At 41.8% G+C, this 22738-nt stretch overlaps 1 protein-coding gene across 2 annotated transcripts in view; it reads left to right on the top strand.

The window, feature by feature from the left end:
* Positions 1-22738, top strand: part of LOC106582685 (copine-5) — a 197548-nt gene that overhangs the window by 62122 nt on the left and 112688 nt on the right. The window contains exons 4-7 of one of the 2 annotated variants that reach the window (XM_014165981.3): positions 708-811; positions 2530-2569; positions 4518-4532; positions 4847-4923. In XM_014165981.3, the coding sequence (XP_014021456.1) occupies positions 708-811; positions 2530-2569; positions 4518-4532; positions 4847-4923 (236 nt within the window). The remainder of the gene's footprint in view (positions 1-707; positions 812-2529; positions 2570-4517; positions 4533-4846; positions 4924-22738) is intronic. The other variant, XM_014165982.3, reaches the window with a different exon arrangement.

Here is a 22738-nt window from a genome sequence, read left to right as displayed (position 1 = left end):
AACTCTGCCCCTCTGTATCTCTCTCTCTCTCCTCCCTCTCACCCTTCATCTCTCTACACTCTCGCCAAGCCCTCTCTCCTTCCCCCTCTTCGTCCCTCTTCTTCCCTCTTCCTATTCTTCTCTCCCTCCTCCCTCTCTTCCCCTCCCTCTCTTCCTCTCCTCTCCTCTCCTCTCCTCTCCTCTCCTCTCCTCTCCTCTCCTCTCCTCTCCTCTCCTCTCCTCTCCTCTCCTCTCCTCTCCTCTCCTCTCCTCTCCTCTCCTCTCCTCTCCTCTCCCTCTCCCTCTCCTCTCCTCTCCTCTCCTCTCCTCTCCTCTCCTCTCCTCTCCTCCCCTCTCCTCTCCTCTCCTCTCCTCTTCTCTCTCTGGAGGGTGAGTTGAGGTGATGAGTGGGCGTTCTCTGCCTCAGTAATTAGAATGGGAGAAAAGAGACGAGACAGGATCAAGGAAACACACTCACACAACAGGAGTGTGTAATGCATTGGTATCACGGGGTGATATTGTCTCCTAATCATCCCTCTTCTGTCTCTCTCTCTGACAGGTGCGTATGTGTCGGAGAGAGAGAGATAGATTTAGAATAATAATGAAGAGATTGGAACTATAGATTGTGTATTTGGAGGATGTATAATGCTGAATAATGCTTTTTTCCCACATTTCTCCCATTTCCTTCCCCTCTCGCTCTCTCTCTCTCTCTCTCTCTCTCTCTCTAGTTTGGGAGAACAGAGGTGATTGACAACACTCTAAACCCAGACTTTGTCAGGAAGTACATCCTGGACTATTTCTTTGAGGAGAAGCAGAATCTACGCTTTGACTTGTGAGTGATTATTTCCTTTAAACACTGGTCCTGATGAGTCCCCACATGACAACCCTCCCTCTGTTCCCTTTCTTTCTCTTTCTCTATCACCGTCTCTGTATCTTTCTCTTTCCCCCTCTCTGTGTTTCCCATTCAATTCAATTCAAGAGGCTATGTTAGCATGGAAAGTGTAGGGACTTACATTGTCAAAGCAAACATGAAGACACATATACACGTTCCCGTTATACTGTAGTCACTATTCTGTTCCTTGTTGGCCTCACATTCAAATGGAGAGGGATCCTAGAGACTGTTTCCTCTCCTTTCAAATAGTGTTTAGTCCTGAATAGTAAACATCGGACAGACACTATGATTTAAAATGGTTGGCACACAGCTGTCTCATTCTCTCACACATAATGTATCCAGGAGGAGGTCGTGCAATAACAGGGCTAGGGTGCAATTTTGGATGGCTGGGCGATGATGGAATATGGCAAGCTAATATAATATTCACAGAACATTAGGAATCTTCTCTTTTGGAGTTTAACTGTGAACAGTTAGTTGAAGTGATCGATGACTTCTGTGATAAAATAGTCGGAGATAAAACACAGGTAGCTTTGGTTTCAATTCTCAGCCAGTCCCATCCAGAGAGATCAGAGGGGAATGGAGGAGTAAGGACTTCCATAGAGGTTAAATTCAACCCTGTCAGACGAATATGATTTCCCCAATTTGTATAGTGTAGAAGTACGCAGAGTCAGATATAATGAGAAGCTACCCCTTTTGCTCTGAGGTGATGACCCTGATTCATCTGAGTCACCCTGATTCATGATCTGTATCGCGTCACTGTGTGTGTGCATGAGTGCCCGCTATAGCATGTGCGGCTCTCGTCTAACTCTGTAGCTGTAGTGATATATTGTATCACGGTCTGTTTCATCTTCACAGAGCTCATAAAGTGCATGTCCTTCTCCTTGATGTCTCTATGTTCAAGGAGTTAGAGAAATGCATTTAAGTGTCCCTCCACAGTGATACAATGACACAAAATACAGCTAAAGAAAACAAGAAACACATTGCGGACCACTCAAATTCAGCTTTGAGACACACAAAAAAAAACAATCAGTCAAAGATGTTACAGGCCTCATCTATAATGCATTACGTCATCTATACGCATGTATGCATCAACAAAATACAGTGGATCAAAGGACAATTAGGCAGTTCTAAAGAAACGGAGGATAAGGTGGCAGGCTTTGGTGCAGGCCTTTACATTCATGTGCAGATGATCAGGTCCATAAACCACTAGCCTCCAATAGTGAGATATCTTCCCACTAATAATAAGGTGAAATGGATAACCAAGATGAAATACAACCCCCTTAGCATTTACTCACATACGCTGATAGATGTGAAAATATTAGATCAGGGTTTCCTAAACTCGGGTCCTCGGCACCCCAAGGCATGCACGTTTAGGTTTTTGCCGAGCGCTACACAAATAATCTACTCATCAGGAAGCTTTGATCATTTTGAATCAGCTTTGTAGTGTTAGGTTCAAAACTAAAACCTGCATGCCTTGGGGTCCCGAGGACCGAGTTTGAGAAACGCTGGGTTGTATGGATGTAAGTAATGAGCAATGGAGAAGCTTCATCTACCAGAGGCCTAGTTAGAGCTCCCTTTCTCTCTCTCTCCCCCTCTCGCACTCTCTTTCGCTCACACACACATGCACATGTAACCTGTGTTACCTATCTTTCCTCCAGATATGATGTGGACTCTAAAAGCCCAGACCTGTCCAAACACGTGAGTGACACACCCTCTCAGACCTACAGACACAGATGAACAGGTATTGGCCAATACTCCTGACAATAATCAACATAATTGACTTGAAACCATTGATTTTCAAAGTTATTATTGATCAATACAAGTTAACAGAATTTTCTGAACAAAATTATCAGAGCTAAAAGCATAGGACTCATCATGGACAACTGATGGAATGTTCAGAGAGATGAAACGTGAGAGTCCTGCACTCTGATTGGCCAAACTATCCTTATCTATGACTCTGGTCTGATCGTGAAGTTGCATGGTTTGATTAGTTGTGCCTGCTACATGTTGCATGCACCGTCAACAAACTACCTTCATGGATTTATGCAAACCTAGTGGTTAAAGCGTTGGGCCAATAACCGGAAGGTTGCTGAATCGAATCCCCGAGCTGACAAGGTAAAAATCTGTCGTTCTGCCCTGAGAAAGGCAGTTAACCCACTGTTCCCGGGGCGCCGAAGACGTGGATGTCGATTTAAGAGGGGTTGGGTTAAATACGGAAGGAAGATACATTTCAGTTGAATACATTGTTGGACAACTGACAAGGTATCCCCCTTTCCCCAAAGAACCATCCAGGTATCCAAATATACAGCATGAAAATGTTATGAACCATTTGTTTGTTCATACAATGTGGTTGTTACTACAAGTACATACAATGGCTCCGTGACCATACAGTAGGGCAAACCATGTTCAGTATGCCTGGATCCAGTGCATCCAGTGAAAAATAACAATTAGGCAATTATAAAGAAATGTCTCCATTGGAGGATAAGGCTTTGGTGCAGTGGTGTAAAGTACTTAAGTAAAAATACTTTCAAGTACTACTTAAGTAGGTTTTTGGGGTATCTGTACTTTACTTTACACTTTACATTTGTGACGACTTTTACTTTTGCGTCACTACATTCCTAAAGAAAATAATGTTATTTTTATTCCATACATTTTCCCTGACACCCAAAAGTACTTTTTGAATGTAATTTTGAAGGCTTAGCAGGACAGGAAAATGGTCCAATTCACGCACTTCTCAAGAAAACCACCCTGGTCATCCCTACTGCCTCTGATCTGACGGACTCACTAAACACAAATTCTTTGCTTGTAAATGATGTCTGAGTGTTGGAGTGTGCTCCTGGCTATCCTTTATTTATATATATATAGTTTATATATATATATATATATATATATATATATATATATATATATATATATATATAGTTTCCCATCTGGTTTGTTTAATATAAGGAATGTGAAGTGATTTATACATTTACTTTTGAGTATATTTTAGCAATTACATTTACTAATGATACTTAAGTATATTTTAAACCAAATACTTTTTGACTTTTACTCAAGTAGTATTTTGCTGGGTGACTTTCACTTTTACTTAAGTCATTTTCTGTTAAGGTATCTTTACTTTTACTCAAGTATGACAATTGGCTACTTTTTCCACCACTGCTTTGGTGCAGGATTTACATTCATATGCAGATGATTAGTAGTTGTACTACTGTTGTAGAATAATGTACCTTCTGTGTTCTCAACAAGACTAGAATTGATCATGAAATGCTTTAGTGCATTTGAATTGGATAAACAGGATGTATGAATCATCATGTCACTATTTGACTGCTAATAAGAGGATAACAATCTTCACATTCTGTTGCTTGGGAGACTGTTGGATCAAAACAGTCTAACAGATTATTTGAGGTATTTGCATACAAAGATAAGATTTGCATATCTCCAACTGCATGATTTTTATGAATTGTATTCCTCCCGGATGTTTTATTTACTAACAGCTCTTATATGACACCTAATCTGTATTCTCTCCTGCTACACTTCCTGGTTTGAGTGGTGCTAGGTGTTCTGGGTATTGTAGTGTTTGTGTGTACATGATGTGTTCTGTTGTTGTTGTTGACCCTGCTGCCTGCTCTCCCCTGCCCTCTGGAAGCCTTCTGATCTCAACGTACGTCTCTGCCTCTTTCCTTTTCTTTCAGTACTGTAGCTGTAGTATATTGTAGCTAGAGATACAGAAAACACACGCAACTGTAATGCATGTAACACACTCTAATAACCTCCGTATATAACCTCACTCCCTTCTCTCGCTATCACCTTGTCCAATCTTCTCCCCAACTCCCTTCATCCCTGTTTACTTCCCCTCTCCCCATGTTTCCCTTTTGTAACCCTATACCTCCTCCATCCTGTCTCTGTCTCTTCTTCCCTCCCTCTCTCTCCCTCCTCTTCCCCACTCTCTCTTCCTCCTTCTCCTCCCCCTCTCAGGACTTCTTGGGTCAAGCGTTCTGCACCCTGGGGGAGATCGTGGGGTCACCTGCCAGTCGACTGGAGAAACCACTGGGGTGAGTCTCTGATAATATCATAACTTTTTTTCAAACCACTGTTGTCCTAAATGAGACCATTATGGATGAAACGTTGGCCGCTGTCCACTGTCCTGTGGTGGTGAACGCCAGACCTCTGGGATATGGTTTCACCGCTGTCCATGGTGGTGAAATCGCTGATCCCCGCTATTTGCTTGTTGTTACCTTAAGCACCATTGGACCTTTTCATCTTGTTGTGGCAAAGTCACACACGCTTGTTTTCCACCAGTGTCAGAGTGGGATTGTTTTTCTGGACCCCTAATGTTGCTGAAGTACCTGCCTGAAAAGTACCTACCTGCCTGGACCCCCTGCTGGTACCCAAAACTGCTGGGTCCATTTCAAGTCTGTTGGTTGTCATTGTGTGGTAATGAGAATAGACAGGATGTTTAACTCCTGTAGAGGCTTGTTTTTTTTTAATTACATAAAAAGGGACAGAAAGACATACAAAGGAAAAAAGAATGAGAAAAGAAGATTACTTAAAATAAACAGAGGGAAGTAGAAGGAGAGAGAAAGAAACAAAAAATAAAATTGTACTCGTTCCGACAAATTATTGTCATTAGAGAAAGGGGGCGAGGCGCTGAACCAGAATTACAACAATTAGTAGTAATAGCGCCTTGGGATTCATTTAAGATACTCTTTGAAGAGGTAGGGTTTGAGACATTTTCAGAAGATGGGCAGGGACTCTGCTGTCCTGCTTCCACCTTAGGGGTGCCAAGACAGAGAAGAGCATTGACTGGGCTGAGCGGGAGCTGACCCCCCGAAGAGGTGGAACGGCCAAGAGATCAGATGTGGCAGAACAGAGTGCTCGGGTTGGGGTGTGGTTTGAGCATAGCCTGACGGTAGGGAGGGGCAGTTCCTTTTGCTGCTCCGTAGGCAAACACCATGGTCTTGTAGTGGATGTGAGCTTCAACTGGAAGCCAGTGGAGTTTGCTGAGGAGTGGGGTGATTTGGGAAGGTTGAACATCAGGTGGGCTGTAGCATTCTGGATAAGTTGCAGGGGTTTGATGGCACAAGCAGGGGCCCAGCCAACAGAGTTGAAGTACTGTAGTCCAGATGGGAGATGACAAATGAATGGATTAGGACCTGTGCTGGTTCCTGTTTGAGGAAGGGTAGTACTCTAAGGATATTGTAGAGCATGAACGTGCAGGAGATAGTCACTGCTTCGATGTTTGCAGAGAATTACAAGGTGCTGACCAGGATCATGCCAAGGTTCTTTACACCTACAAGGGGGACACGGAGTTTTCAACCATCAGGGAGAGGTCTTGGAGCGGGCAGGCCTCCTCCGGAAGGGCGAGCTGCTCTGTCTTGTCGATGTTGAACTTAAGGAGGTGGGCCGATATCCAAGCTGAGATGTCTCCATGTCACCTGGTAGGAGCGACCTCCCAGGTAGGATGCAATCCAAGAGTGTGCAGAGCCTGAGACGCCCAGCCCTGAGAGGGTGGAGAGGAGGATCTAATGGATGAGAACAGAGTAGAGTGTCAGCTTTGGCAGAGTGGAGAGCCTCCAGGACTCAGAGGAGAGCGGTCTCAGTTGAGTGAGCTGTCTTGAAGCCTGACTGGTTAGTGTCAAGAAGATCATTCTGAGAGAGATAACGGGAGAGTTAGCAATGGATAGTACGCTCAAGTGTAGTGGGAAGAAAGAAAGAAGATACTGGTCTGTAGTATTTGACGTCAAAGGGGTCGAGTCTTCATTTCTTGAGGAGGGGAGCGACTTTGGCCGTCTTGAAGTCAGAGGGGATGAAGCCAGTGGTTAGGGATGAGTTGATGAGGAATGGGAGAAGGTCTCCAGAGATGGTCTGGAGAAGGGGATGGGGTCGAGCGGGCAGGTTGTTGGGCGACTGGATATCACAAGTTGCCAGATTGCATATGGAGAGAGAGGGGCAAAAGAAGTGTCTTCTTTTCAAAGTGGTTGACAAAGTTGCCCATGGAGAGGGAGGAGGGAGGGGGAGGAGGTTGAGGATTAAGGAGGGAGGATTAGAGGCAGAAGCTTGAAATTTAAAGTGATAGAAAGTTCTCCGTAAGTTTAGTTTTCCTCCATGACCTCTCAGCTGCCCGCAGCCCTATTCTGTAAGCTCGGAGTGAGTCACTAAGCCACAGAGCAGGAGGGGAGGGCTGAACCAGCCAGGAGGAAAGGGGACAGTGAGAGTCATAGGATGTGGAAAGGGAGGAGAGTAGGGTCATAGAGGAAGAATCAGGAGACAGAAGGAAGAGATGATATGATAGGATAGAAGAGGAGAGAGTAGTAGGAGAGAGAGAGCAAAGATTGCGATGGTGCATGACCATCTGGGTAGCGGCTGAGTGGGTAGGGTTGGAGGAGAGAGGGAGAGAAAAATAAACAAAGTATTGATCAAAGACACGAAGGGGGGGTTGTAGTGAGATTAGTAGGCAAACAGCCTCTAGTAAAGATGAGGTTAAGTGCGTTGCCTGCCCTGTGAGTGGGAGGGGACTGGGAAAGAGTGAGGTCAAAAGAGGAAAGGATAGGAAAGGAGAGGAAAGAATTGAATCGAAGTCAGGCATTAGGAGGTTTATGTCACCCAGTACGATGAGTGGTAAGCCATCTTCGGGAAATTAGCTTATCAAGGTGTCAAGCTTATTGAGGAACGCTCCATCCGCTGGGCGATAGATGGCATCAATGTAAAGTTTGAGTGGACAAGTGACAGTGACAACATGGAATTCAAATGAGGAAGTGAGACAGGTGAGAGAGGGGGAAAAGATAAAATCTCCACAGGAGAAATGAGTAGCCCTGTGCCACCACCGCGATGACCAGATGCTCTCTGACTAATCAGATGACGACAGAACAGCAGGAGTAGCAGTGTTCTCTGGGGTAATCCGTTATGCACTGTAGAGACTTAAGGGCAACATAGGCTGAGATGAACCAGTTATGTTTATGTAGATCTGTCCACAAGAGATTAGGTTGGGGCCTATATGACAGAACTGAAAGAGGGGATAAGAAGGTGACAGGGGTGGAAGTGGGGACGAGTGGGAGTGCATGAAGAGTGTGATTTTAGAGGGCAAGTTGAGGAGATGGGGAGAAGAATGTGTGACGAGAGTCAAAGTGGCAATCGTGGGAGTTTGTTTGCTTACTTCATGATTAAAGTACAACACTACATTTCCCCCCCTACTGCAAGTATACAGGCTGCTTTATTAAAACAGACATTGCATGTCTAATAAGAATCTGAAGGAGGCTTTGAAATTAAACCTCTAAAAGTCCAAGCCATTGGCTTAAGCTAATGTACAGTATGGAATTGTTTTAAGATGGTCATACCATGGATCATTTAGCTATTTGATTTTGAATTTTAGGACCCCTTTAGGTATAAAAATATATATTGAATTTGGCCTCTACTACTATACCCATAGAAACACATTGAATAATACATTCATAAATGGCAAAAAAGACAGTAAAAAAAATAAATCATAAGGAATCAGGTTTTGAAAGCTCAGGAAATATATTACATTTTTTTGGACACATATTTAACCCCTTATTTTTTGGGGCACAAAACTACCTCCATACTTGTGAAACAAAGTTGAAGGGGTTTCTATGGGCACTGCATTTACAGTTGCTAATGGTAGAGCACATATATAAGTTGCTGGTCATAAAATATGGTGTCTCTAGCACCATCGATCTCTGGGTAATTAGGAAAAAAACAAAGTGTTACTTTCGTCCCAGTTGACCCCTACCCACACATCAAATTGATTTCAACAGTACTTGATCGAGTCCACTAGCTTGCTGCACTGTTGTAAAATGTCACTATTGCATATGATTTGTATATTAACATTTTGGAGAACACTTATGGATTTGTTAGACACATACATCTATTTATTTTCACTGTAAACTGATTTGCATTTCTGTGGTGAAGTAGGGCTAACTAATGAGAAATGGTAATCCAGGAGAAATGGAAATACAGCCTACTTTGTGATATCAAATGCCTTCTTACACTTAAGATGGGGATGCAACCAAGCTCACATGAAACCATTCATGAAGACAGATGATCTGAACTACGTAGGCCCCTACCTGCTGAGTATAAAAAAAATTATGATTCTTATAGATACCCCAAAAATGATTGAATGGGTTTGTCATTCACACAGTACTGATGAAAAATATGGGTATACGAGGACATTTAGTGGTCACCAGGTTTTTCGTCTTCTGTTACTAGCTATCGTTCACATTTTAGTTATTTAGTAGACGTTCTTATCCAGAGCACCTTACAGGACCAATTATTGTTAAGTGCCTTGCTCAAGGGCACATCGACAGATTTTTACCCCTTCAGCCCTCACATTAGCCACTTTCCCTTCGGGGAATCCCTGTCGAAACCAGATGCAGTTTGATTGCCATCTTAAGTGGAGGTCCAATTCACTAACATTGCCCCCTTGGCCCTCGATTTAGCACGAGGGAGCGAGAAAATAACTTTCATCACTTGTGGGGTTGATATGACCCACAATTCAATGCAAACTGTGGTCACGTGTCATACTCCTGTGGCCACGAAGTGTCAAATTTAAGCAACACGGCTGCATTTTCAGCATGTCAGACAAAATTATGATGCTAGCTTGCAAAACACATGTATAGATAACATTGATTTTAGCGTTAGCAAATTGGCTAGGTCTCTTAGTGAGAAGCCTATAAAACATATTTAGCTTCATAAATATATTTTTAGGAATTCTGAAATTACCGTTACCCAGCTATTGGTAACTAGCTAGGAGAATTACAGGAGTGCTAGCTAGCTACGTTAGCTTGCTAGGTACATTAATAGCTTTAGTTTGGTTGTTTTTAAGCTTAACTTCAAGATTTCCACCAAGGCCGTTGCCTCTCCGATCATCACTCTCCCTTGCTTGGGAAAGGGACATTTAAGAATCACTCTGATGTGACGTTGTAAAACGTCATTCAAGGGCTGAGGGTTGTCTACGCTGAGTTTGGACTGCAGCCCTAGTTGCCTCGGGGATTCGAACCAGCGACCTTTCAGTTACTGGCCCAACGTTGTTAACCACTAGGCTACATACATGTGTATCCAAGCTTGATGGGTGACTCCTCTTTCCTATGCAAAAAAACACAACTATAGATTTTATGCACTAGCATGTAATGCAATGAGATATATTTGACGCAGGTATTTACTTTGTAACATGTGTTGTCATGGACTAGAACCAAATATAATTGTATGAGATATGTGTCTGTGCCTCTTTTGTACCCCTCTGCTAGCTAGCTAGATGGGTCACTCCAGTCAGTTGTCACTAGTTACCACAGCCACAAAGTCCTAATTATGTATAAACTCTGCTTATTTCTAAAATGTATCTTCTTAAAATCAGATTTTATACCTAACCCTAACCTTAACTCTAACCGCAATGCTAACGTTATGCCTAACCTTAATTTAAGACCAAAAGGAAATTTTAGTTTTAATGATTTTTTACGATATAGAGGGCTTGCAGTTGACGTAGAATGCCTCCTGGCGGCCATTTTGGAAGGCCACCGCATCAATTGTTCCGACAACAGCAGCTGAGTGGCTACCCCAAACTGCATGATAACAGTGCCTGAAGCTAGTTGGTTCATCACCACGGTCATTTTCTGTAGAGTATTTGGCTGCTCTAACCAGGCAGGTAAGACAACGGGGAAAAAAGGTTTACAGATTCCCCGCAATCATGAAACACTATTGGTGACACCAATGAGATAAAACTCAAGAACTGTCAGAAAAGTAAAGAAACCTTTTTGCCCATCAAAACCTGAACCCAGACAGTTGTCAATACATGGTTTGCTATGATAATTTCATCACTGGTAAATCAAGTCTGATTGATTTTGAGTTTAGGTTCGCTATTATACTAACCAAGTGTTAACGTCAACACTAAGTTAGCCAAAATTAGCTAGCTCAATAGCTTGTTGTCTAGCTATTAGCATGTGTCGCTTGAGTTTCATGTTTTGGGGAAGCAAATTTTTTTTAATTACCTTTTATAACAAAGGATTGCATGCCTCTAACATTGCATTTGCAGACTAATGTAAGCCTACTATTCCCAATGTGATGAGTAGATTGGATAGTGATAATTTTGGCTATTAATAAGCGTGTAGTGGCATACGTTTATAGGCTATATCAGAGACGTTTCTTTCCCTTGCATGGGAAAAATGTTGCCTTTGATAAACATTTCATGCAATTCTACTAACTTACACTTTATATGGCTGGAGAAGCGACATCGTCAGAATATTTTTTAATATGATGGTAGTCTAGGCCTACTCTACTGACATTGACAACAGATCATTAAAAATGACCTTGTCTTGAACGCAACCATGTAGTCTAGGCCGAAAAGGGGTCCTGGCTAAAAGGGATCCAACTTTTGTCAAATGCACATAAAAAGTTATATTTAACCTAATTCTCCTAACCTGCTACGTAAATTCTCCTAATCTGCTATGAAATGTCAAATAATACGTTAATTTGACAAAAGCTGGATGCCTTCCCACTTCTACTTTGTCATTTTACAGATATGAAAGGACACATCCCAGTTATTCGAGATGGTTGTCGTATGCAGTGCTTTGGACAATCTGAATGACACTGTTGTGCCATTCAACTAGAGAGCACCTTCACCTTGACCTCTTGACAAAAGTGCCCCCTTAAAGTGTATGAATATATATAATGTAATTTTGAAAGTGTAAAAGACTATTGTTGATATTGTAAACATACTGTACTTTAATAATAGGCTATGTTGTTGCATGGGTGAAATGAAAAGGTCATCTCTGCTTTGCCTAGCCCCATTGAAAAAAAAGTATTTCTTATAGCCCAACTATTGTCTTTCTTTTACAATTTAAACACATTCAGCATAGACAATGTAATTGTTGTGGTAGTCTTAGGCAAATCATCTTCATTATCACAATGGCACCTCCAAGTACCACACAGACCTTCTGGTAGAAAAGTATCTGGCATTGAACTTGGTAGTAGAGGTGGTATGTTTTAAGATAAAGATCCCATCATCCCCTGCTCCCAGACATCTCCCCGCCTAGATTACAAGGGTTGGATTTGCAATAAACAATTTCAAGTCAGCACAAGGCATGTGCAAAACATAGTATAACGATTAGCCTCATACATTGTCTACTGGTATCATTTTTAAATATGAGAACATATAGCTGAAAAGTGTAAACAATGTGTGCGTTAAGCTATTCTCTACTTCAGATGCACAATGTCAAGGGGTGCGTTGCAAATGCCCATAAGGCTAATGCCATCATACTGTAGGCCAGTGGTTCCCAACTCCGCTCCCCGAGTACTCCCAACAGTACAGTTACATTTTAGTCAACGCTCTTATCCAGAGCAACTTACAGTAGTGAATGCCTACATTTCACTAAAGTTTCATTTCGTACTGGCCCCCCGTGGGAAACAAACCCACAACCCTGGCGTTGCAAACACCATGCTCTACCAACTGAGCTACAGGGAAGGCTGTTCTATTGTCGACCCGGACAAATACACCTGATTCAACTTGTCAACTAATCATCAGGCCCTCAATGAGTTGAATCAGGTATGTTTGTGCTTTTGGAGGTACGCAAGGACTGGTGTTAGGGAACAACTGCTATAGGCCTATGGCTGCACTGGTGTTGCATGCCATTATCAGTTAGAAAATGGGTTCACATGGATGATATCCTGAAAGAATTGCTTATGACGGAACAAAAAGGTCATGTTCATTTGAGAATATAACACAGAAACACAGACATATTAGAGACAGATTCCCTTCCCCTCTATTGCAGGATTGTGATCTGTGATTAATCAACATCGACACCAGTTCGTCTTGAATGATAGTTAAGTTAACAATTAAAACAATTTTAAACACTTAACTTCAAAGAATCAACACTATTTCATATAATGTCAAAGTGTACACGTAAGCTAACTCGTATGTCAAGGTTAGACATTTTAGTAACAAGTAGGCTATTACTACTAAAGCATAATTTCAGGTGAACAAAAGAAAAGTCAAAACCAGAGATAGCCAACCTCGCTCCACTGATCACTGATCTACTGGATGAGCAGACTTCTGTTCCAGCCCAGCAATAGTACACTTGATTATCAACTAATTAGGTTTGATACATTGAATCAGATGTGTTAGTGCTGGACTGGAACAGAAGTGTGCACATCCATCAGGGTTGGCCTTCTCCAGTTATAACAGGTTTTTACATTCTGTGTGACTTTTAAAATGTATTTTTGCTCACAAAATCTGCCAATAAAGGTACACATATAATCCATGGAATACAAGGATGTCTCCTTATTCTCTTGGAACATTCATTTGGACCTCTTCATCTGCAGACAGGGTTTCACGGCTCTATCTGTCTACAAAAAATAGACAGCCCTGAATATTATGTTGCCATATATCTCTGTCCTCATTTTTTCTCACTGCGGACCGGAACTGGAGAATATTTCCATAATGTCCTCCCTAAAAGCTCTATCCAGGGTAGCCTACTCACCCTTCTCTGACAGCTGGAACTGCTAGCTAATCCTTTCACCCTATTCCATGGTTTTTAGCTAGCTAACTACCTAGCTACAAATGCATGTAGTTACAACATTAAATACATAAAGATAGCTAGCTGACTAGGTAATATGAAGTTAGCAAGCTGGTGATATTTAATTCACTTAGCTAGGTAGCAAACATTACTTTAGCAGCTCATTTGAGTTAGCCTACACACTAAGTTTCTTTAGCAAGCTAGCTAATAATAGCTTGTTTTTGATCATTTTCTAAATATATTTATTTACTTGAATATACGTTCTTCCACTGCCTCAGTTTTCTGCGTCCTTATAAAAAATAAGTAATGGCCAATCTTCCCGAAGTTTCCGATGGTTGCAGAACACAGCCTGCCATGGGGACTTTTGGAGGCATCCAACAGACTTAGAATATGTGGACAACTACAAATACCTAGGTGTCTGGTTAGACTGTAAACTTTCCTTCCAGACTCACAACAAACATCTCCAATCCAAAGTTAAATCTAGAATTGGCTTCCTATTTCGCAACAAAGCATCCTTCACTCATGCTGCCAAACATACCCTCGTAAAACTGACCATCCTACCGATCCTCGACTTCGGCGATGTCGTTTACAAAATAGCCTCAATAAACTGGATGCAGTCTATCACAGTGCCATCCGTTTTGTCACCAAAGCCCCATATACTACCCACCACTGCGACCTGTACGCTCTCGTTGGCTGGCCCTCGCTTCATACTCGTCGCCAAATCCACTGGCTCCAGGTCATCTACAAGACCCTGCTAGGTAAAGTCCCCCCTTATCTCAGCTCACTGGTCACCATAGCAGCACCCACCTGTAGCACGTGCTCCAGCAGGTATATCTCTTTGGTCACCCCCAAAGCCAATTCCTCCTTTGGCCGTCTCTCCTTCCAGTTCTCTGCTGCCAATGACTGGAACGAACTACAAAAATCTCTGAAACTGGAAACACTTATCTCCCTCACTAGCTTTAAGCACCAGCTGTCAGAGCAGCCCACAGATCACTGCACCTGTACATAGCCCATCCATAATTTAGCCTAAACAACTACCTCTTCCCCTACTGTATTTATTTATTTTGCTCCTTTGCACCCCATTATTTCTATTTCTACTTTGCACTTTCTTCCACTACATATCTACCATTCCAGTGTTTTACTTGCTATATTGTATTTACTTTGCCACCATGGCCTTTTTTTGCCTTTACCTCCCTTATCTCACCTCATTTGCTCACATTGTATATAGACTTATTTTTCTACTGTATTATTGACTGTATGTTTGTTTTACTCCATATGTAACTCTGTGTTGTTGTATGTGTCGAACTGCTTTGATTTATCTTGGCCAGGTTGCAATTGTAAATGAGAACTTGTTCTCAACTTGCCTACCTGGTTAAATAAAGGTGAAATAAAAAAAAAAAATAAAAATACTGATTCTGGTCTTCCAACATGGCGCCTGGTGTGGTTGTTAGGTGATTTGTGACGCATCTGCAGGCCCTCTATAGCCATAGCCAATTTTGACTTTGTGGCTGTGGTAACTAGTGACAACCAGTCCAGTCCCAGAGAGGCAGTCTGTTCTGCTTGCCTTCTTGCCTTTGATACGTGCCATCATGCATTTGTTCATGCACACTGGTAACTGTCATAGCTATCTTGCTAGCTCATTTAGCTAGCTCATAAACCAGTATTTTCTTAGCTGTTTCTGCACGATGGCACTTATTAATGCCTTGAATCGCACAGGGACCTCGTCACCACTGGTAATCTAGCTAGCCATTAGCCAGCAGGGTTGCATCGGTTTCCATTGGATTAGAGTTTGCTAGGCTGGCTAACTAGGTAGGTAGCTAATCCAAGTTGATTATCACGTAGGAGCCTATGCTGACCAGTGTTGCTAGCATGGTAACGTTAGCTAGATAGATTACATTTACATTTACATTTAAGTCATTTAGCAGACGCTCTTATCCAGAGCGACTTACAAAATGGTGCATTCACCTTATGATATCCAGTGGAACAACCACTTTACAATAGTGCATCTAAATCTTTTAAGGGGGGGGGGGGGGTTAGAAGGATTACTTTATCCTATCCTAGGTATTCCTTAAAGAGGTGGGGTTTCAGGTGTCTCCGGAAGGTGGTGATTGACTCCGCTGTCCTGGCGTCGTGAGGGAGCTTGTTCCACCATTGGGGTGCCAGAGCAGCGAACAGTTTTGACTGGGCTGAGCGGGAACTGTGCTTCCTCAGAGGTAGGGGGGCCAGCAGGCCAGTGGTGGATGAACGCAGTGCCCTTGTTTGGGTGTAGGGCCTGATCAGAGCCTGAAGGTATGGAGGTGCCGTTCCCTTCACAGCTCCGTAGGCAATCACCATGGTCTTGTAGCGGATGCGAGCTTCAACTGGAAGCCAGTGGAGAGAGCGGAGGAGCGGGGTGACGTGAGAGAACTTGGGAACAGTTGTGCTTTTTGTGAACGTTTATCGTGAGTAATTTAGTAAATTGTTAGCAAATTCCCCGGAAGTTTGCGGGGGGTATGCTAGTTCTGAACGTCACATGCTAATGTAAAAAGCTGTTTTTTTATATAAATATGAACTTGATTGAACAAAACATGCATGTATTGTATAACATAATGTCCTAGGTGTGTCATCTGATGAAGATCATCAAAGGTTAGTGCTGCATTTAGCTGTCTTCTGGGTTTTTGTGACATTATATGCTAGCTTGAAAAATGGGTGTCTGATTATTTCTGGCTTGGTACTCTGCTGACATAATCTAATGTTTTGCTTTCGCTGTCAAGCCTTTTTGAAATCGGACAGTGTGGTTAGATAAAGGAGAGTCTTATCTTTAAAATGCTGTGAAATAGTCATATGTTTGAAAAATTGAAGTTTTTGTATTTTTGAGGAATTTGTAATTCGCGCCACGCCTATCATTGGATATTGGAGCAGGTGTTCCGCTAGCGGAACGTCTAGATGTAAGAGGAACAGAGGGAAGGCTTTTTGAGAACAGAAGAATAAGAAGGGTGGAAGGCAGTATATTAGCGAAGCCATTTGACAGACAGATGTGTGAGATGGTTTTCCTGCTCAAGCAAATTTGTGAGAAGGAGTAAACAAAACAGTTCTGCTGGGAGGGAAGTTTTTGCCTTGATTTATTTCTGTTCCACATCTGTCGTCAAGACCCTCTCCTTGTGTCATTGTCTGGAGAGAGGAGAGTCCCACACTTGTCTGGAGAGAGGACAGAGACTCACTGGTAATTAATACGGAGTAGTAATAAATGCATGATGAGATTCAGCTGCCCCAAGAAATCAGGAGACTTGATTCATTTAAATGTGTTATATCTTAAATACATTGTATTCTTTAGTTATTAGTGACATGCCCACTGCACACCTGGGCACCATTGACCCAGCTACAGCTTCAATTGAGTTGTATTCAGTCAAAGCCTATATGTGGAAGTTTACAGGAATATAATATTTGCCTTGTGTTGTGAGGAAGTACAATACCTTCAGAAAGTATTGAAACCCCTTAACTATTTCCACATTTTGTTGTTACAGCCTGCGTTTAAAAATGATTAAATTGAGACGGTGTGCTTAACAAGTCACATAATGAGTTGCATGGACTCACTCTGTATGCAATAATAGTGTTTGACATGATTTTTGAATGACTAAGTTATCTCTTTACCCCACACATGCAATTATCTGTAAGGTCCCTCAGTCAAACAGTGAATTTCAAACACTGATTCAACCACAAAGACCAGGGAGGTTTTCCAATGCCTCACAAAGGAAGGGCACATATTGGTAGATGGGTAAAAAAATAAAAATAATATGCAGACATTGAACATCCCTTTGAGCACGTTGAAGTTATTAATTACATTTTGGATGGTGTATCAATACACCCAGTCACTTGAAAGATACAGGCATCCTCCCTAACTTAGTTGCCGGAGAGGAAATAATCCGCTGAGGGATATTACCATGATGCCAATGTTGACTTTACAACAGTTACAGAGTTTATTGGCTGTGATAGGAGAAAACTGAGTATGGATCAACAACATTGTAGTGATATCACAACACTAACCAAGTTGACAGAGTGAAATGAACGAAGCTTGTACAGAATACATTTTTTCCAAAACCTGCATCCTGTCTGCAACACTGCATAAAGTAATACAGCAACAAAATGTGGCAAAGCAATTAACATTTTGTCCTGAATACAAAGTGTTACGTTTGGGGCAAATCCAATACAACACATTACTGAGTACCACTCTCCATATCTTCAAGCAAAGTGGTGTCTGCATCATGTTATGGGTGTGCTTGTAACATTTAAGGACTGGGGAGTTTTTCAGGATAAACGAGAAACAGAATGGAGCTAAGCACAGGCAAAATCCTAGAGGAAAACCTGGTTTCGTCTGCTTTCCACCAGACACTGGGACATTTTAGCAGGACAATAAACTAAAACACAAGGCCAACTCAAAACTGGGGTTGCTTACCAAGAAGACGGTGAATGTTCCTTGAGTGGCCGAGTTACAGTTTTGAGTTAAATCTACTTGAAAATCTATGGCAAGACCTGAAAATGGTTGTCTAGCAATGATCGACGACAATTTGACAGCGCTTGAATAATGTTGAATAGAATAATGGGCAAATGTTGCACAATCCAGGTATGGAAAGTCTCACAGCTGTAATCACTGCCAAAGGTGCTTCTACAAAGTATTGACTCAGTGGTGTGAATACTTATGTAAATGAAATATTTCTGTATTTCATATTTATTTTATTCTTTTTATTCTAAAAACATGGTTTCACTTTGTCATTATGGGGTATTGTGTATAGATGGGTGAGAAAAAAATAACAATTTAAACCATTTTAAATTTAGGCTGTAACACAACACAATGTGGAATAAGTCAAAGGGTATGAATACTTTCCGAAGGCACTGTATGTTATGGCTGATATCCAGGGATTCAGAACCATAGCCTGGTCAAAAGTAGTGCACTATGTAGGGAATAGGGTGCCATTTGGGACACACACATATAGTTAGGCGGCAGCGTGGCCTAGTTGTTAGAGTGTTGGACTAGTAACCGAAAGGTTGCAAGTTTGAATCCCTGAGCTGACAAGGTACAAATCTGTCATTCTGCCCCTTAACAAGGCAGTTAACTCACTGTTCCTAGGCTGTCATTGAAAATAAGAATTTGTTCTTAACTGACTTGCCTAGTTTAAAAAACAATAGGTCAAACAGATAGATCCAGGCTAGGTGGCCAGTCCTGGAGGGGGTGGTGGAGTGGACACAGTTTGGAACCTATTCAGTCAAACACCTGTTGTTGGGATTGTTGGAAGTCAAAAATTAAAGAATTATATAATTAATACACAGTTGAAGTTTGGGGGGGGGTTTGTTTTGTATCTAAACCTTTTGTTGTTGCTCATGAGATTTGGACTGATTGCCACATCTCCTCTCTACATATAGGATCATCTAGTTTTCCATTGTCATGGTAGAAGCCAGGCTAGAGATTCCAAATGTGCACTGAAACAAGACTGACGTTTTCACCGTATCTCCAGTTCCACCTGGCTTTGGTGTTTGATTGAATAGTGTCTTTATTTTCCTCCACAACGACTCCGGTGTTCTTTTCTCTGGTAAAGAATATTTACTCTGATGTTGGGTTGTTGGTTATTGGTGGGCCTCAAGCACAGGTGTAATTTGGTTGTGTAGTTGCTAGGTCATTTGAATTAGATTGCCTATGCCTTGCAGGGGAGGCAAGGAACTGGTGGAGAGCCACACAAGTGGTTTCTGGATGTCTCGAGCACACACAGGCACACACACTCTCACACTCCATCAAGAGGAAAGGAAAGGCGCTGCAAGTGATCAAATTACCTCATTAAGAAGTGGTGCTTGAGATTAGCCCATTTAGCAAGCAGGTACTTGTGTGTGTGTTCTCAAACAGCATGAAAATACATGTTTTTGGAAGTGAGGAATGAGCTGTGTGTGCACTTAGCCGATATCATTTCTTACCTTTGTTTAACTAGGCAAGTCAGTTAAGAACAAATTCTTATTTTCAATGACAGCCTAGTGGGTTAACCGCCTTGATCAGGAGCAGAATGACAGATTTTTACCCTGTCAGCTCGGGGATTTGATTTTGCAACCTTTCGGTTATTAGTCCAACGCTATAACCACTAGGCTACCTGCCGCCCCAGCTTAAAGCCATCTGCCAGCTGTTACTACAATGTAGCATGAATTGTATATTAGCATGACCTGAAGGGTTCAGAAACAATCCAGGTGCGGCTTGTTTTAGTATGGTAATGTGGTCCTAACAAAATGGGTTGATTTAAGAGCAGTGTTTGTGGATTCAGATTGCATTGCAGTTCACTGAGCACAGTAGGCGTTGTGGAATGTTGTGGCATTGTTGTTGTTATCATAACACAATGGCTTACAAAGCATTATGGCCTAAGCCTCATAGGAATTAGTTTGTATTATGTATGGAGAGGAGGAGAAGGCAGAGAGGAGAGGGAGAGGAAAGGGAGAGGAGGGATACCAGGGCGAGGGTGGAGAGGAGAACGAGATATAGGATAGAGAATGAGAAGAAAGGAGAGGAGAGCGGTACCAAGGCAAGAGATGGTGGAGAGGAGACCAAGAGATAGGGTGGAGGGGGAGGAAAGGGTGAGGAGGAGAATAGTTGGGGTGCGTAACAATGGGTTAGAGTGAGCGTGGCCTTTTACAGGTTATGTGTTCTATCAGTAGGGATTAGTGTAGCAGAATGAAAGGAATGTTCTCGGGAACGTTAATAGAACTGTATAACTAGAACAGAGAATGGAGACATCCTGCTGGTCTCACAATGACAGGCGCACAGAGTCAAAGTGGTGAAAGTTCGGTCGGTGAACTATACTCACGTGATGATAAAATATGTGTTAGCTCCTCGGACTAATACCTTCGGCTTTAGCTCAGCAGTCTAAGACAGTCTTTTCACCTACTGTACAGTATCATTGTATATCGCATGCCTACACCGTATATTATGTTAAGTTTTACAGCGAATCCCACTCAGTCAATCAATCAAATGTATTTATAAAGCCCTTTTTACATCAGCCGATGTCACAAAGTGCTATACAGAAACCCAGCCTAAAACCCCAAACGGCAAGCAATGCAGATGTAGAAGCATGGTGGCTAGGAAAAACTCCCTAGAAAGGCCGGAACCTAGGAATAAACCTAGAGAGGAACCAGGCTATGAGGGGTGGCCAGTCCTCTTCTGGCTGTGCCGGGTGGAGATTATAACAGAACATGGCCAAGATGTTCACCCAGTCACTACAAAGATACAGGCGTCCTTCCTAACTCAGTTGCCGGAGAGGAAGGAAACTGCTCTGGGATTTCACCATGAGGCCAATGTTGACTTTATAACAGTTAAGGAGTTTAATGGCTGTGATAGGAGAAAACTGAGGATGGATCAACAACGTAGTTACTCCACAATACTAACCTAATTTACAGAGTGAGAAGAAGGAAGCCCATACAGAATCAAATTCAAAAACATGCATCCTATTTGCAACAAGGCACTAAAGTAATAGTGCAAGAAAATTGGCAAAGCAATCAACAATTTTTTCTGAATACAAAGGGTTATGTTTGGGGAAAATCCAATACAACACATTACTGAGTACCACTCTCAATATTTTCAAGCATAGTGGTGTCTGCATCATGTTATGGGTATCCTTGTAACCTTTCAGCAGGATAATAACCTAAAACACAAAGCCAAATGTTCATTGGAGTTGCTTACCAAGAAGATAAGAGAACGTTCCTGAGTGGCCAAGTCACAGTTTAACTTAAATCTGCTTGAAAATGGTTGTCTGGCAATAATCAACAACCAATTGGAGCTTGAAAGGTAAAGGGGGATACCTAATCAGTTGTACAACTGAATGCATTGAACTGAAATGTGTCTTCAGAATTTTGAAAAGAATAATGGACAAATGTTGTACAATCCAGGTTCGCAAATCTCTTAAGAGACTTACCCAGAAAAACTCACAGCTGTAATCGCTGCCAAAGGTTATTCTAACATGTATATTCTAACATGTATTGACTCAGGGGTGTGAATACTTATGTAAATGAGATATTTCTGTATTTCATTTTCAATAAATTAGCAAAAATGTCAAAAAACATGTTTTCACATCCACGTTATGGGATATTGTGTGTAGATGGGTGAGAAAAAAATAGGCTGTAACACAACAAAATGTGGAATAAGTCAAGGGGTATGAATACTTTCTGAAGAGAGCGACTGTAGATTCTTCTAACAACAATTGTATTACAAGATTTGAAAAAATGGAACAAACAACATCACTCATAGTTTAGTTGAAAAGCCTGACGAACAGAGTTGGCTCTCTCCTTTTATAGAAAGTACATACTCTTATCTATGTGATAGTTAGCAGATGTAGAGACACAGGGCCGGGGAACAGAGTTGTGAAAAGAAATTTAGCTCATCAGTGCAAAGCAAGATAGCTGGTATCGGCACCATTCTTTGTTCCTCCCTGCAATTCCCACATAGATAAATTCCTGCCGATTGTTAACACAGGAGGTCACATACTGCATTCGTACCAAAATGGCTCATAAATCTGTACGTTCAGATTTATGACTAAATCACACGAGAGTTTTGTATCAGGAAAAAATACTAGCATATAACAATGGACAATTCTTTAAGTAAAAAACAGCATAGTATGCCTAATTAAACAGCATAGTATGTCATTAATTACTTTCCTCCACAACATGTAGCCAGGTCAAACATCCTGGCCTACCGTTCTCAATGCTCCCATATAGGGAAATAGAGCCTGCGAGAAGAGCCCTATGGCTTCAGGCTATTCGGTGTGGGAAAGTGGGAAATGTGGGGGTGCGGTGTCCAAGTAGGCTACACGTAGCTATATGTGTGGGAAACATTTAATCACAGGTAAGACATTTCACTTGTTTAGAACAGTCTGTTTGTAGCTGTGTAGTCTGTTTGTTTGTTTGTGTTGTTGGTCTTGGCTAGTTTAAGTTTAATGTAGTTACCTTGCACTCACTCAAATGGCTGCTAGCATCATCATGAAAAAGGGCAATATTACATTATTCTAAGTAGTGAGAACACTAGGGAGCAGCAATGTTGAAAAGTAATCTTTAGACATGTTGTACTTTTCTTAAATGTAGTTTTGTAATTGACTAAAACAAGTAGACAACAAGAAAATTGCGTTTGACAAAGGTCAATATTTTGCAGTGAACCAATGTGGTAACCTAGGTAACCACAGGTTGTTTTCCCCACAGGCGGACAGGGTCCCGACATTCTATACCGACTGGAGGCGAGAATTTCAAACTGAAAATGACTTAGCTTTTCCTACTAAATATAGTAGAAAGTTTACATGGCCACTTTAATATTTTTAGCGTCAGTTTAGACCCAAAACAGACACTTACATTT

Source organism: Salmo salar, chromosome 22 (genome assembly GCF_965601325.2).
Source record: "Salmo salar chromosome 22, fSalSal1, whole genome shotgun sequence".
In the NCBI taxonomy this organism is placed as follows: Eukaryota; Metazoa; Chordata; class Actinopteri; order Salmoniformes; family Salmonidae; genus Salmo; species Salmo salar.
Note: the sequence above shows the minus strand (reverse complement) of the source record. Positions and strands in the feature narration are given on the sequence as shown.